We start from the raw sequence: 13,509 nt of genomic DNA, 5'->3' as shown, positions 1-13,509 counted from the left end.
CTTTTGTGCATCTGCAAAATTTCTGGGATATTTTATTTCGGCTCATGAAACATGGGACCAACACTACATGCTGCGTTTTATATTTTTGTTCAGTGTAGTATTATATTATTTTTTTCTTGTGTAATTGAACTTTTCTCTCTCTCTGTCACTCTCTCTCTTTCCCTCTCTGCATCCATTGATGTCACTGGTACTTGACCCACAGTAAAATACATGTTTCTTACTCATGTTCATTTCCACACACAATTAAGTACAGTAAGGATAATAGCCTGGTGCCAGATATATTTGTGCTCTTGCCAACCCCATTGATTGCTGTCATTGTCAAGCCAAACTTGTGCCATTACAATGAATGAGAAGGAGTTAGCATGATGGCACAAACAGACACTCAGGCTGGAGGATACCTGCCTCTTTTGAATCTTTCTCTCACTCACTCATTTTCTCTCTCGGACTTCCTTCTCTGCCCCTCCCTCAGTGTTTGTGGTCCTGGGTACCTGTATCGCCGTCCAGCTTGGCACTAACCCCGACTGGATGTTCTTCTGCTGCTTTGCCGGCATGTTCATGTTCTACTGTGCCCACTGGCAGACCTACGTATCAGGCACCCTGCGCTTTGGCATGTGAGTGAGTGGGGGAGGCAATAACAAGGCAGGAGGACAAGAGCATCATGCCTGATGTTCCAGGGGCCGTGTTCATAAAGCGTCTCAGCGTAGGAGTGTTGATCTAGGATCAGGTCCCCCTTCGTATTCTTTCTGAACAAAAAGGCAAAACTGATCCTATATCAGTTCTCTGAGACGCTTTATGAACACGGGTCCTGAAATGTTTGAATAAAATGGCTATGTCATCGCACTCTTTAGTATTTGTCTAGTATGTATGCAACCATGGGAACATTTAGTAACCACATGCTGTTTTGTCATAGGCCTACATGTAGGGAGATGTTTATTTCATAGCCAGGTTTTAACCCAGTGTCTATCTAGCCATGTCACAGAGCTACCTTGTCTTTTTCCTGGTGGGCAGATTTGATGTCAGGGTATCTGATCGTGTAGCTATGTTAGACATGCACAGCCACGTTTGGGCCCGGGTTCTGGAACTTAACGGTAAAACGAGAGCATAATCCGCGTGACTTCCCTGTTGAAGATAACCTTTGTGTCCAATCAGGCCCCACTTCCTGCACAGACTGCCCCCATCGCCAACACCAACCATTCCTGTGCAATAGGACAACTTTCTTATAGACCCTGTTTCATTCGTTCTCACATCGCTTTGATACTGTCATTTGGTATTTGATAGAGGTGGCTCAATTTGATTAGATGTGAGATATCCTAGATTACGTTCATCTCTGTTGACCACTGGAGTAATTTTAGGAAGCAGAGAGATGATGAATTCACATAAATCTTATAATTTAAGTTACAATTTACGACAAATTTTGGGCCCACCACCACCATTGGTGCAAAGCTTTAAGATCAATGGCTATATTTCGACCTCAAACTAAACATGTTTATTCTGATTGTTTTTAATAACGATAGGTCTGTCATGACAGCTTGTTCACCCAGTACATTTCTGTACCAGCAGCCGTGTTGACGTAGACACCAGGACATTAGCAGCTGATTTAGATTTTGATGGAACTTCACATATCAACATTGGCTAATCCGATTGGCTTTCGGGAACAACCACAATGACAAGCGATGAATGTCCTTGGAGTATGGTTGATTTTATTTAACAATATGATTTGATATGATGTAAGCCCTTCACAGAGTAAGTAAGCGCTAAGTAGGTTGTCAGACAGAACAACTAAAAAAACTTTAACAGATCAGGTTCCTCTCAGCCTTTCAAGGGAAATGTTCTCCACACTCTACACACACACACATTCACATTAGAGGTCGACCGATTAATCGGAATGGCCGATTAATTAGGGCCGATTTCAATCGGAAATCAGTATTTTTGGGTGCCGATTTCCGATTATTTAAAAAAAATTTTTTTTATACCTTTTGTTTATCTAGGCAAGTCAGTTAAGAACACATTCTTATTTTCAATGACTGCCTAGGAACTGTGGGTTAAATGCCTTGTTCAGGGGCAGAACGACAGATTTTCACCTTGTCAGGGGTTCCAATTTTGCAACCGCACAGTTAACTAGTCCAACGCTCTAACCATTGCACTCCACGAGTAGCCTGCCTGTTACACGAATGCAGTAGAAGCCAAGGTAAATTGCTAACTAGCATTAAACTTGTCTTATAAAAAACAATCAATCATAATCACTAGTTATAACTACCAATCCAGTTTAGCAGGCAATATTAATCAGGTGAAATTGTGTCATTTCTCTTGCGTTCATTGCACGCAGAGTCAGGGTTATGTGCAACAGTTTGGGCTGCCTGGCTCATTGCGAACTAATTTGCCAGAATTTTACGTAATTATGACATACATTGAAGGTTGTGCAATGCAACAAGAATATTTAGACTTAGGGATGCCACCCGTTAGATAAAATACAGAACGGTTCCGTATTTCACTGAAATAATAAACGTTTTGTTTTCGAAATGATAGTTTCCGGATTCGATTATATTAAATGACCAAAGGCTCGTATTTCTGTGTGTTATTATGTTATAATTAAGTCTGATTTGATAGAGCAGTCTGACTGAGCAGCAGCAGGCCCATAATCATTCATTCAAACAGCACTTTCGTGCGTTTTGCCAGCAGCTCTTCGCAAGCACAGCGCTGTTTATGACTTCAAGCCTAATGGCTGGTGTAGCCAATGTGAAATGGCTAGCTTGTTAGCTGGGTGTGCGCTAATACTGTTTCAAATGTCCCTCGCTCTGAGACTTGGAGTAGTTATTCCCCTTTCTCTGCAAGGGCCGCGGCTTATGTGAAGGGTAACGATGCTTCGAGTGTGGCTGTGTTCCTGGTTCGAGCCCAGGTAGGGGCGAGGAGGGGGACGGAAGATATACTGTTACACTGGCAATACTATAGTGCCTATAAGAACATCCAATAGTCAAAGGTATATGAAATACAAATGGTATAGAGAGAAATAGTGCTATAAATACTATATTAACTACAACCTAAAACCTCTTACCTTGGAATATAGAAGTCTCATGTTAAAAGGAACCACCAACTTTCATATGTTCTCATGTTCTGAGCAAGGAACTTAAATGTTAGCTTTTTTTACATGGCACATATTTTACATGGCACACATTTTCACATGACACATATTACTTTCTTCTTCAACACTTTGTTTTTGCATTATTTAAACCAAATTGAACATGTTTTATTATTTACTTGAGGCTAAATTGATTTTATTGATGTTTTATATTAAGTTAAAATAAGTGTTAATTCAGTATCGTTGTAATTGTCATTATTAAATATTTATTTGTATTTTTATTTTTTAAATCGGCCGATGAATTGGTATCGGCTTTTTTGGTACTCCAATAATCGGTATCGGTCGACCTCTAATTCACAACCAAGAGGAATGGGTACAGTTTGTGCAGGACCTGCTAGGGGGTGCTATGTGCATGTTGTTTTTCATGAGTGATATGTGAAATCACTAATGGTTGCTCATGATTCCTCTGTCTCTCTGCCCGTTCAGCATTGATGTGACTGAAGTGCAGTTCTTCATTATAATCATGTATTTGCTGGCTGCCATCGGAGGATCAGCTTTTTGGCAGTTCTTGGTAATGCATTTAACCCATTTGATTCAGCAAATTATGGCCTGTTTCTACTGCTTGGATTTTTAAAAATGACACTAATGCTAATAATTACATGCATTGTAGTTTGATGCAGTTGATCTGGCATGTTGGTTGAAGTGTTCAGACTCACGTCCTGGTTCATGTTTGTGTGAATACTTCAGAAATGCATCCTTTCCTTCTTTCCTGGAGGTGAGCACAAATCTAATAAGTGATTGGATAGGTGAAAGCCAGGTTACAGCCCTATTACTTTCACCAATCCAACAAATTCTGATCTGTCTTTACTTAAAGGATGGTAGGAAGGATGCATTTCGAAAGTATTGGAACAGGGCTCTTACTAATCTCCCTAACACACACAGATCCCTGGGGTGAACATCCAGATTAAGATCATTCCAGCCATCCTCACTGTGGCAGGAGCCATCTTTTCCTGCACCAACTACTTCCGGGTCATATTCACGGGAGGTGTAGGAAAGAACGGATCAACCATAGCGGTAAGTAAGACGTGATCCATCCTTGCTGATGAGGATCCAGTTGAATTGTATGGCTAAGTTACAGTCTAGGAAGGAAGGTTTACAGTCCTGCTGCTCATTGTATTGGTTATTTCAACAGGTAGTAATATGATATGGGTGACAGTTACAGAAGGTTGGTGGTACCTTAATTGGGGAGGACATGGCTCATTGTAATGGCTGGAGCAGAAGATGTGGAATGGTATCAAACACGTGTTTGATGCCATTCCATTTGCTTGGTTCCAGCCATTCTTATGAGCCATCCTCCCCTTGGCAGCCTGCTGTGGCGGCAGGTAGCCTAGCGGGTAGAGGCAAAGGTCTGATGGGAAAAATCTGGTGGGTAGTGAGCTGGCAAATGGAGGGTTGCACGTATCAAATCCTAGATGCTATTTCCTACTATTGTACCCTTGAGCAAGGCAAACCCCCACACCAAATGTGCCCATGGATTGGCTTCATGGGAACTTCTTACGTACCATATGGTCAAGCTGCTCCCACAACAGCTCAATAGGGTTCAGATCCAGTGACTGTGCCGGCCACTCCATTATAGACAGAATACCAGCTGGCTGCTTCTTCCCTAAATAGTTCTTGCATTGTTTGGAGCTGTGCTTTGGGTCATTGTCTTGTAGGAGGAAATTGACTCCAATTAAGCGCCGTCCACAGGGTATGGTATGGCGTTGCAAAATGGAGTGATAGCCTTCCTTCTTTAAGATCCCTTTTACCCTGTACAAATCTCCCACTTTACCACCACCAAAGCACCCCCAGACTATCACATTGCCTCCAACATGCTTGACAAATGGCGTCAAGCTCTCCCCCAGCATATTTTCATTTTTTCTGCGTCACACGAATGATATTTGTGATCCGAACACCTCAAACTTATATTCGTCTGTCCATAACAGTTTTTTCCAATCTTCATCTTTTGCCCATCTTAATCTTTTATTTTTATTGGCCAGTCTGAGATATGGCTTTTTCTTTGCAACTCTGCCTAGAAGGCCAGCATCCCGGAGTCTCCTCTTCACTGTTGATATTGAGACTGGTGTTTCGCGGGTACTATTTAATTAAGCTGCCAGTTGAGGACTTGTGAGGCGTCTGTTTCTCAATACAGACACTCAAATGTACTTGTCATCTTGCTCAGTTGTGCACCGGGGCCTCCCACTCCTTTTTCTATTCTGGTTAGGGCCAGTTTGTGCTGTTCTGTGAAGGGAGTAGTACACAGCGTTGTACGAGATCTTCAGTTTCTTGGCAATTTCTCATATGGAATAGCCTTCATTTCTCAGAAAAATAATAGACTGACGAGTTTCAGAAGAAAGTTCTTTGTTTCTGGCCATTTTGAGCCTGTAATCGAACCCACAAATGCTGATGCTCCAGATACTCAACTAGTCTAAAGAAGGCCAGTTGCATTGCTTCTTTAATCAGAACAACAGTTTTCAGCTGTGCTAACAATTGCAAAAGAGTTTCCTAACACAGGAATGATGGTTGCTGATAATGGGCCTCTGTATGCCTATGTAGATATTCCATAAAAAATGGAATAGCCAGTCTTTTCTAATGTTTAAAAGGCGCCTGCACTTCCTGATTTGGCGTCGTTTTAGATTAGTTTTTTAAAGAAACGCTAGCGGCCATGGCTGAATTCAAATGAGAGTTGGTTTCGGGTGTGTGTGTGTGTGTGTGTGTGTGTGTGTGTGTGTGTGTGTGTGTGTGTGTGTGTGTGTGTGTGTGTGTGTGTGTGTGTGTGTGTGTGTGTGTGTGTGTGTGTGTGTGTGTGTGTGTGTGTGTGTGTGTGTGTGTGTGTGTGTGTGTGTGTGTGTGTTCGCAGGTGGGAAGAGTTAGCCAAATTATTTCGCCAATTAGCTTTAGCTGACTAGTGTGCGACCATGGAAAAGTTGGGGATAGTGGGGAACATAAATAAATTACACAATGTAAATAAAACAGATTGTTTTCATGTTGCACATTTAAATGTTTTCCATATTTGTATATACATTTCATAGTTTTGAGGTTAAGCCATTGAAATGTTGAGTTATTGACCTTTTAAAATATTGTGCCATGTACATTATTGATTGTCCCCAACTAGCCCCATCGGGATATCTAATGCCACACCAAATTGACCATGGGCATAACGATCAGGTTGCTTGCAGCTATGTTCCTAATTGATGATTACTTGGGTGATGCCAGCTGTGGGCATGTGGATATGATTCAAATAAACCCAACCCAAGGAAAACCATTACGGTCCCCTTCATTCCATGACAGAGCCATGACTACATGGAACTCGCTGCCACTCCAGGTAACTCAAGCTAGCAATAAAAACAGATTCAAAAACCAGATGAAATAACACCTTATGCCACAACAGGGACTGTGAAGAGACAGACATATTGTGTTATGTAAGTAAGTGGCCTGGCAAGAATAGCTCATAGGTGAGGAGCCATCTCCTGTTTCTAAAGTGTGAGGCAGAAACAGGAAATTACGTAGATAAAGTATTATGGTGTATCGAACTGAGCAGGTAGCATACTTTTTGAAGTGATTTGTTTGACACTCAGGTGAAAACACACCACCCGTGATATGAGACACTGCCTGCGCAGACCGCATAAACAACAGTAAACAGCATAAGATGTTAACATGCCACAGTATCCCATTTTAGATCAGCATATCCCAGGCATCTTACCTGGGTTTCTTATAACTGGGATACAAGCCTTTTCGGTTGTTGTAAATGGGATATGATGTTTGTTTGTCATCTCAAACACAGAATACTTGAATATCTCAAATAATAACAGGATATTGGTGTGGATTTAACTGGTGACATCAATTAGGGATAATAGCTTTCACCTGGATTCAGCTGGTCAGTCTGTCATGGAAAGAGCAGGTGTTCCTAATGTTTTATACACGCTGTGTATATTATATTATGTATTTTAATTGTTTTGTTTCCTGTTTGGACCCCAGGAAGAGTATTTGGGAATCCTAATAAATACAAAATAAAAAATTAAAATCATTTTGGATGATTGACTTTGATCAAAATGATTATTTACACTTTTAGTAATTTTTAACACTAGAATACATTTGTCTGACTCATATCGATGCCGCATAGGACATTTTCAAATCAAGATGTTGCTTTATTTTATTTAACCTTTATTTAACTAGGCAAGTCAGTTAAGAACACATTCTTATTTTCAATGACGGCCTAGGAACATTGGGTTAACTGCCTTGTTCAGGGGCGAATGACAGATTTTTACCTTGTCAGATCGGGGATTCGATCTTGCAACCTTCCGGTTACTAGTCCAATGCTCTAACCACTAGGCTACCTGCCACCCAGCTTTCTGGTGGCATGCGCTCTTTAAATACCATTTTTCATTTCTTTGCCTCCATAAAATGGTGAAAGTGGATGCCTATCATGCCTGGACTTTTCCCCATTTGTTTCAGCCATGCCACTGACTGCTCTGCAGACCTTTACCGTGCAGTTTATTGATCACTTTAGAGAAGATTTTCAGCTAGGTACAGTGATTGTGACATCCATGTCCCGTTGTCTTCCTCAGGGAACGAGTGTCCTGTCACCGTTCTTCCACATAGGGTCAGTTATCACTCTGGCTATTATGATCTACAAAAAGTCTGCGTCCCAGCTGTTTGAGAAGCACCCCTGTCTCTACGTCCTGGCCTTTGGGTTTGTGTCGGCCAAGATCACCAACAAGCTAGTGGTGAGGAAGCAGATGGTCTGAAACATTAAACACTGAATGGGCCTGGTTACTTTCCAAATCCACACTAGTATACCACTTGGAATACATGTCCAATCTTTTGCTTCATTCTAAATAGTATGTTGGTGTGGATGTTGGAACATTGGCCTAATGTGCCCTGTTTTAGTTGTGTTAACTTAGGGTTAAAGCTCAAATCTGGGATTCCTTATTCAGCAAATTGGCATACCAACTCGTCTTGTTTTTCCTTGTTTAACTTAACACTGCCCCATCTTATTTGTATATATTTGTTTTACAGGTGGCTCATATGACCAAAAGTGAGATGTCTCTCCATGACTTGGCTTACCTGGGGCCAGGGCTGCTCTTCTTGGACCAGTATTTTAACAGCATCATAGACGAGTACTTGGTCCTCTGGGTGGCACTAGTAAGGCTACACCTCAATCGGTTCATCCATGTGCACGTACCAAGCCAATTGAAACCTAAATGAAAGTTAGGATTTCCCCTTTTAACTTATTTTGCAGTACAATGTAGATCCCTAGCTTAGATTTGTGCCATTTATTATTTTTATTTTTTTTGGACCCCAGGAGGAGTAGCGCCTGCCTTGGCAGCAGCTAATGGGATCCTAATCAAATACCTTTTCAAGGGGAATTTATTCAAAAGATGATTGACCATATAATAAACACAACCAGTTTTGTATATAGGGAGCCTTAAATTGACTTTGACATCCACCCTCTGTCTTGTTTCTCTCTAGTTCCTGTCCATCTTTGACCTGGTGCGCTACTGCGTCAGCGTATGCAACCAGATCGCTTCTCACCTGCACATCTTTGTGTTCAAGATCAAACCCCCCAATCTGCGGCCCATTGCTGCCTCCCAGTCAGGCAAAGATGTGTGGTGACACTTGTGTCCCTGGTCTGGTGACACTGTCAGTACGGAGATGAAGTTGGTGGGTGTACCTCTACCGCTTCCCCCTTGTCACCACAGGATTCCCATTGGATGAGACAAATTGGGAGGCGGTTTCTCTACGAATGTATTAGCCAATGAAATTATGAATACATTGAGGGTGGTGGAAAAAAATGGAAATAATTTATTTCAATCTATTTGTTGTGCAATAATGCTCTGTTTTTGCCGATGTTGTGTTGTTTTGGTGTTAAAGGTTCATAACCGAAGAGAAAGGGGTTTTGTTTAGTTTGTCATAAGAGCACCCCGTTATTTGGTAACAAACTATTTGAGAATTAGTTGTCTAACCAAACTTTATGGATAGGGGTTAATGTTGCTTACTATAACCGTGTTGCCACTATCTGTGTATTAGCTATTTTTTAAACTGAATTAAATGTTATCCATGGGAAGGAGCAGGTTATACCTAACCAAGTAATATTATAATATTATATTTATCTACAGGAAAAACACCTACAGTTTATTAATGTGTCAGAGCAGTATGACTGAATTTAAATGTCTCTGTTCTTTCAGTATTGGTACTAGTTTAGCTTCTCTACGTACAACTACTTGTTCCACTCCAGAGAAAACATTAGTCCTCTGTTCAAGGTGTAGTTCTGTGTACTGCATTCTGAGGTCTCGTCATTAACCAAGTATTAAACGTTAGAACTATGTCCGTACGGATGGACGCAGTACCCGTCCATGTTCAAACATAAGGAATGTTTTTTTTCTGCAAAAGTTAAGGAATGCCTTTTACCTTATATCAAACAGTGACGCACAGAGTATTCAAATGTCTGCAGCTAATGTCTCATAACAAGAGTAGAACTTGGTCATTGTTCTCGTGTGTATCATATGCATGGGATGGGCATTTACAACCCACTGTAGTGGTCACAGCCAATATCTCTGATGGGGTTCAACCAATCGAAACATCCATTCAAACGTACATTTTTTCCCCCTTGGATTGTTTGTCATTTCTGATAAATGCAGAGATTTTGAAAATAAAATGCGAAGGGTGACTCAATCGTTGGCCGTTAAAAATGCTTCTGTCATTTTTTTGTTTGGTCAAAATTGTTACTTTGTCAAAGAAAATACATTTTTGAATAAACAAGCTTATGTAAAATAACAATTTGCTATATTTATAACAGATATAGAGGCTATTGGAAGACCGCATAATTGGAGAAAAACTTTCACTAGAGTGGGGAGAGAATGATGTTTCAGAGGGACAAACACACGTTCATTCTAGCCCCATTTTTCCTAGTTCTAACATGCATCCTTTGTGCGGATAATGTCCTGATGTCCGTTTTGTACTTTTAAGATTGGATCACAATGAGACTTGTCTACACACCCATCAAAGAATGTGGACAAGATCAAGACAAAGGACATGTTAGAACCAGGTATAAACGGGGCATCTCTCACTCTCACAGATCTGTACCACCTTGCGTTATTCTGCAACATAGAAGTTTGTTTCTTTTTTCTGTGTACCACAATCCATGTGTATATTCAACATAACTGACAAATAAAACTGAATATATTAAATATTTAATTCATAAAACCTTATTGTATATATTTCACAAATGAAACCATAGGGGTCTATTTTAACAGATCTAACTCAATGGTAAATCTAAGCACTGCTGGTAGCACTCTTGGTTTGGGGGGGTGTCAAATATTTGAGCTATTTTCACAACCACTATCTGCTCAGATGCTGGTGTTATCACAAAATGCCTGGGTTTTGATGAATTAACAAATTGTGGATGTGTTGAGGATTGGCAGCGCACTGGCCAATCAGAACGTGCCCCATGGCTAAATATGTGGTTGCTTCAAGTTGTATATTTAAGGTATTTTATGTATTGCCTTGGGATCAACTCCAAAGTTAGTTTGTTATTGTTAAACAGCTTACAGAAACAAAATAGCTAAATGTAGACCTATCCCAGCCTTCCTAAATACACTACTTAAAAAAATAAAGGGAACACTTAAACAACACAATGTAACTCCAAGTCAATCACACTTCTGTGAAATCAAACTGTTCACTTAGGAAGCAACACTGATTGACAATACATTTCACATGCTGTTGTGCAAATGGAATAGACAACAGGTGGAAATTATAGGCAATTAGCAAGACACCCCCAATAAAGGAGTGGTTCTGCAGGTGGTGACCACAGACCACTTCTCAGTTCCTATGCTTCCTGGCTGATGTTTTGGTCACTTTTGAATGCTGGCGGTGCTTTCACTCTAGTGGTAGCATGAGACGGAGTCTACAACCCACACAAGTGGCTCAGGTAGAGCAGCTCATTCAGGATGGCACATCAATGCGAGCTGTGGCAAGAAGGTTTGCTGTGTCTGTCAGCGTAGTGTCCAGAGCATGGAGGCGCTACCAGGAGACAGGCCAGTACATCAGGAGACGTGGAGGAGGCTGTAGGAGGGTAACAACCCAGCAGCAGGACCGCTACCTCCGCCTTTGTGCAAGGAGGAGCAGGAGGAGCACTGCCAGAGCCCTGCAAAATGACCTCCAGCAGGCCACAAATGTGCATGTGTCTGCTCAAACAGTCAGAAACAGACTCCATGAGGGTGGTATGAGGGCCCGACGTCCACAGGTGGAGGTTGTGTTTACAGCCCAACACCGTGCCAGACGTTTGGCATTTGCCAGAGAACACCAAGATTGGCAAATTCGCCACTGGAAAGCAGGTTCACACTGAGCACATGTGACAGTCGTGACAGAGTCTGGAGACGCCGTGGAGAACGATCTGCTGCCTGCAACATCCTCCAGCATGACCGGTTTGGCGGTGGGTCAGTCATGGTGTGGAGTGGCATTTCTTTGGGGGGGGCCGCACAGCCCTCCATGTGCTCTCCAGAGGTAGCCTGACTGCCATTAGGTACCGAGATGAGATCCTCAGACCCCTTGTGAGACCATATGCTGGTTTGGTTGGCCCTGGGTTCCTCCTAATGCAAGGCAATGCTAGACCTCATGTGGCTGGAGTGTGTCAGCAGTTCCTGCAAGAGGAAGGCATTGATGCTATGGACTGGCCCGCCCGTTCCCTAGACCAGAATCCAATTGAGCACATCTGGGACATCATGTCTCGCTCCATCCACCAACTCACTCCATCCATACACACATATACAAAAGTATGTGAACACCCCTTCAAATTAGTGGATGTGGCTATTTCAGCTACACCTGTTCCTGACTGGGGTATAAAATCAAGCACACGGCATAGACAAACATTGGCCGTAGGATGGCCTTACTGAAGAGGTCAGTGACTTTCAACGTGGCACCGTCATAGGATTAAAATGGAAACGTTTAGGAGCAACAATGGCTCCGAAGTGAAGTGGCAGGCCACACAAGTTCACAGAACGGGAACACCAAGTGCAGAAGAGCATAAAAATCATCTCTCCTCGGTTGCAACACTCACGAAATGAGTTCCAAACTGTCTCTGGAAGCAACGTCAGCACAGTAACTGTTTGTCGGGAGCTTCATAAAATGGGTTTTCAGCTAACCATGCGCAATGCCAAGCGTCAGCTGGAGTGATGTAAAGCTCGCCACAATTGGACTTTGGAGCAGTGGAAATTAATTCTCTGGAATGATGAATCACGCTTCACCATCTGGCAGTCTGGGAATCTGGGGTTAGCAGATGCCAGGAAAACGCTACATGCCCCAATGCATAGTACCAACAAACTCCTTTGGGATTAATTGGAACACCAACTACGAGCCAGGCCTAATCGCCCAATATCAGTGCCCAACCTCACTAATGCTATTGTGGCTGAATGGAAGCAAGTCCCCTCAGCAATGTTTCCATCTAGTGGAATGTCTTCCCAGAACAGTGAAGGTTGTTATAGCAGCAAAAGGGGGGTCCAACTCCATGTTAATGACCATTATTTTGCAATGAGATGTTCGACGAGCAGGTGTCCACATACTTTTGGTCAGGTAGTGTATCATTCACACTGATATAGGGGCAAGGCCTGCTCTTAATTGCATTATGGCTGAACATGCCAAATGTTGTCAATAAGCAAGATATTTTTTTCACCTTTATTTAACTAAGCAAGTCAGTTAAGAACAAATTCTTATTTACAATTACGGGAACATTGGGTTAACTGCCTTGTTCAAGGGCAGAACGACAGATTTTTACCTTGTCAGCTCGGGGATTCGATCTAACACCTTTCGGATACTGGCCCAACGCTCTAACCACTAGGCTACCTGCCGCCCCCACATTCATAACGGATAAAGCCTAAAAAGAGAGCAAATAACTCAAATCAAATTCTAAAACATCTTGTTTTAAATAGGCACCATAATTACTTCCTGTAACATGCAGTCATTTCAAGATGCAGACATCTCAATGCTTACCTCTCAAGCACGAGTGGTCTTTCTACAGATTTAAGAAGGCTGTGGTTAAACGGTTAGTGTTCTTTGAGTACACAACAGGAAACACTGCTGAGCTAATCTTCCTTTTTAGAAAATACAAAACAGGCGCACGCATGCAGCAGGCACACACACACACACACTCCATATCAGTTACAATAGTTGAGTGGTCTTACTAAAAGTATGAAGCGGTCTATACTCCCAATCAGACTACTAGAATTTAGTGCCTGAAAATGTTGTTAAAGTGGGTGACAGTTTGCAGGACTGATAGTTTGTTTCCTCTGTGGCCTAGTTCAACACACTGCTTGAACATGGACTTGATTCTATTCCCGGTTGAAAACTTCCAGGGAATTCAGTCATGGTGGAGTGTGGCTTTGAATGTCAGCCAAGGA

At 42.0% G+C, this 13,509-nt stretch overlaps 1 protein-coding gene across 1 annotated transcript in view; it reads left to right on the top strand.

The window, feature by feature from the left end:
- Nucleotides 1-9,807, top strand: part of LOC124046188 (choline/ethanolaminephosphotransferase 1-like) — a 30,475-nt gene extending 20,668 nt beyond the window's left edge. The window contains exons 4-9 of the mRNA XM_046366294.1: nt 470-611; nt 3,563-3,647; nt 4,019-4,150; nt 7,684-7,842; nt 8,135-8,260; nt 8,588-9,807. Coding sequence (XP_046222250.1) covers nt 470-611; nt 3,563-3,647; nt 4,019-4,150; nt 7,684-7,842; nt 8,135-8,260; nt 8,588-8,731 — 788 coding nt within the window. The 3' untranslated portion in view covers nt 8,732-9,807. The remainder of the gene's footprint in view (nt 1-469; nt 612-3,562; nt 3,648-4,018; nt 4,151-7,683; nt 7,843-8,134; nt 8,261-8,587) is intronic.
- Nucleotides 9,808-13,509: the final 3,702 nt, after the last annotated feature.

Source organism: Oncorhynchus gorbuscha, linkage group LG10 (genome assembly GCF_021184085.1).
Source record: "Oncorhynchus gorbuscha isolate QuinsamMale2020 ecotype Even-year linkage group LG10, OgorEven_v1.0, whole genome shotgun sequence".
NCBI lineage: Eukaryota > Metazoa > Chordata > Actinopteri > Salmoniformes > Salmonidae > Oncorhynchus > Oncorhynchus gorbuscha.
Note: the sequence above shows the minus strand (reverse complement) of the source record. Positions and strands in the feature narration are given on the sequence as shown.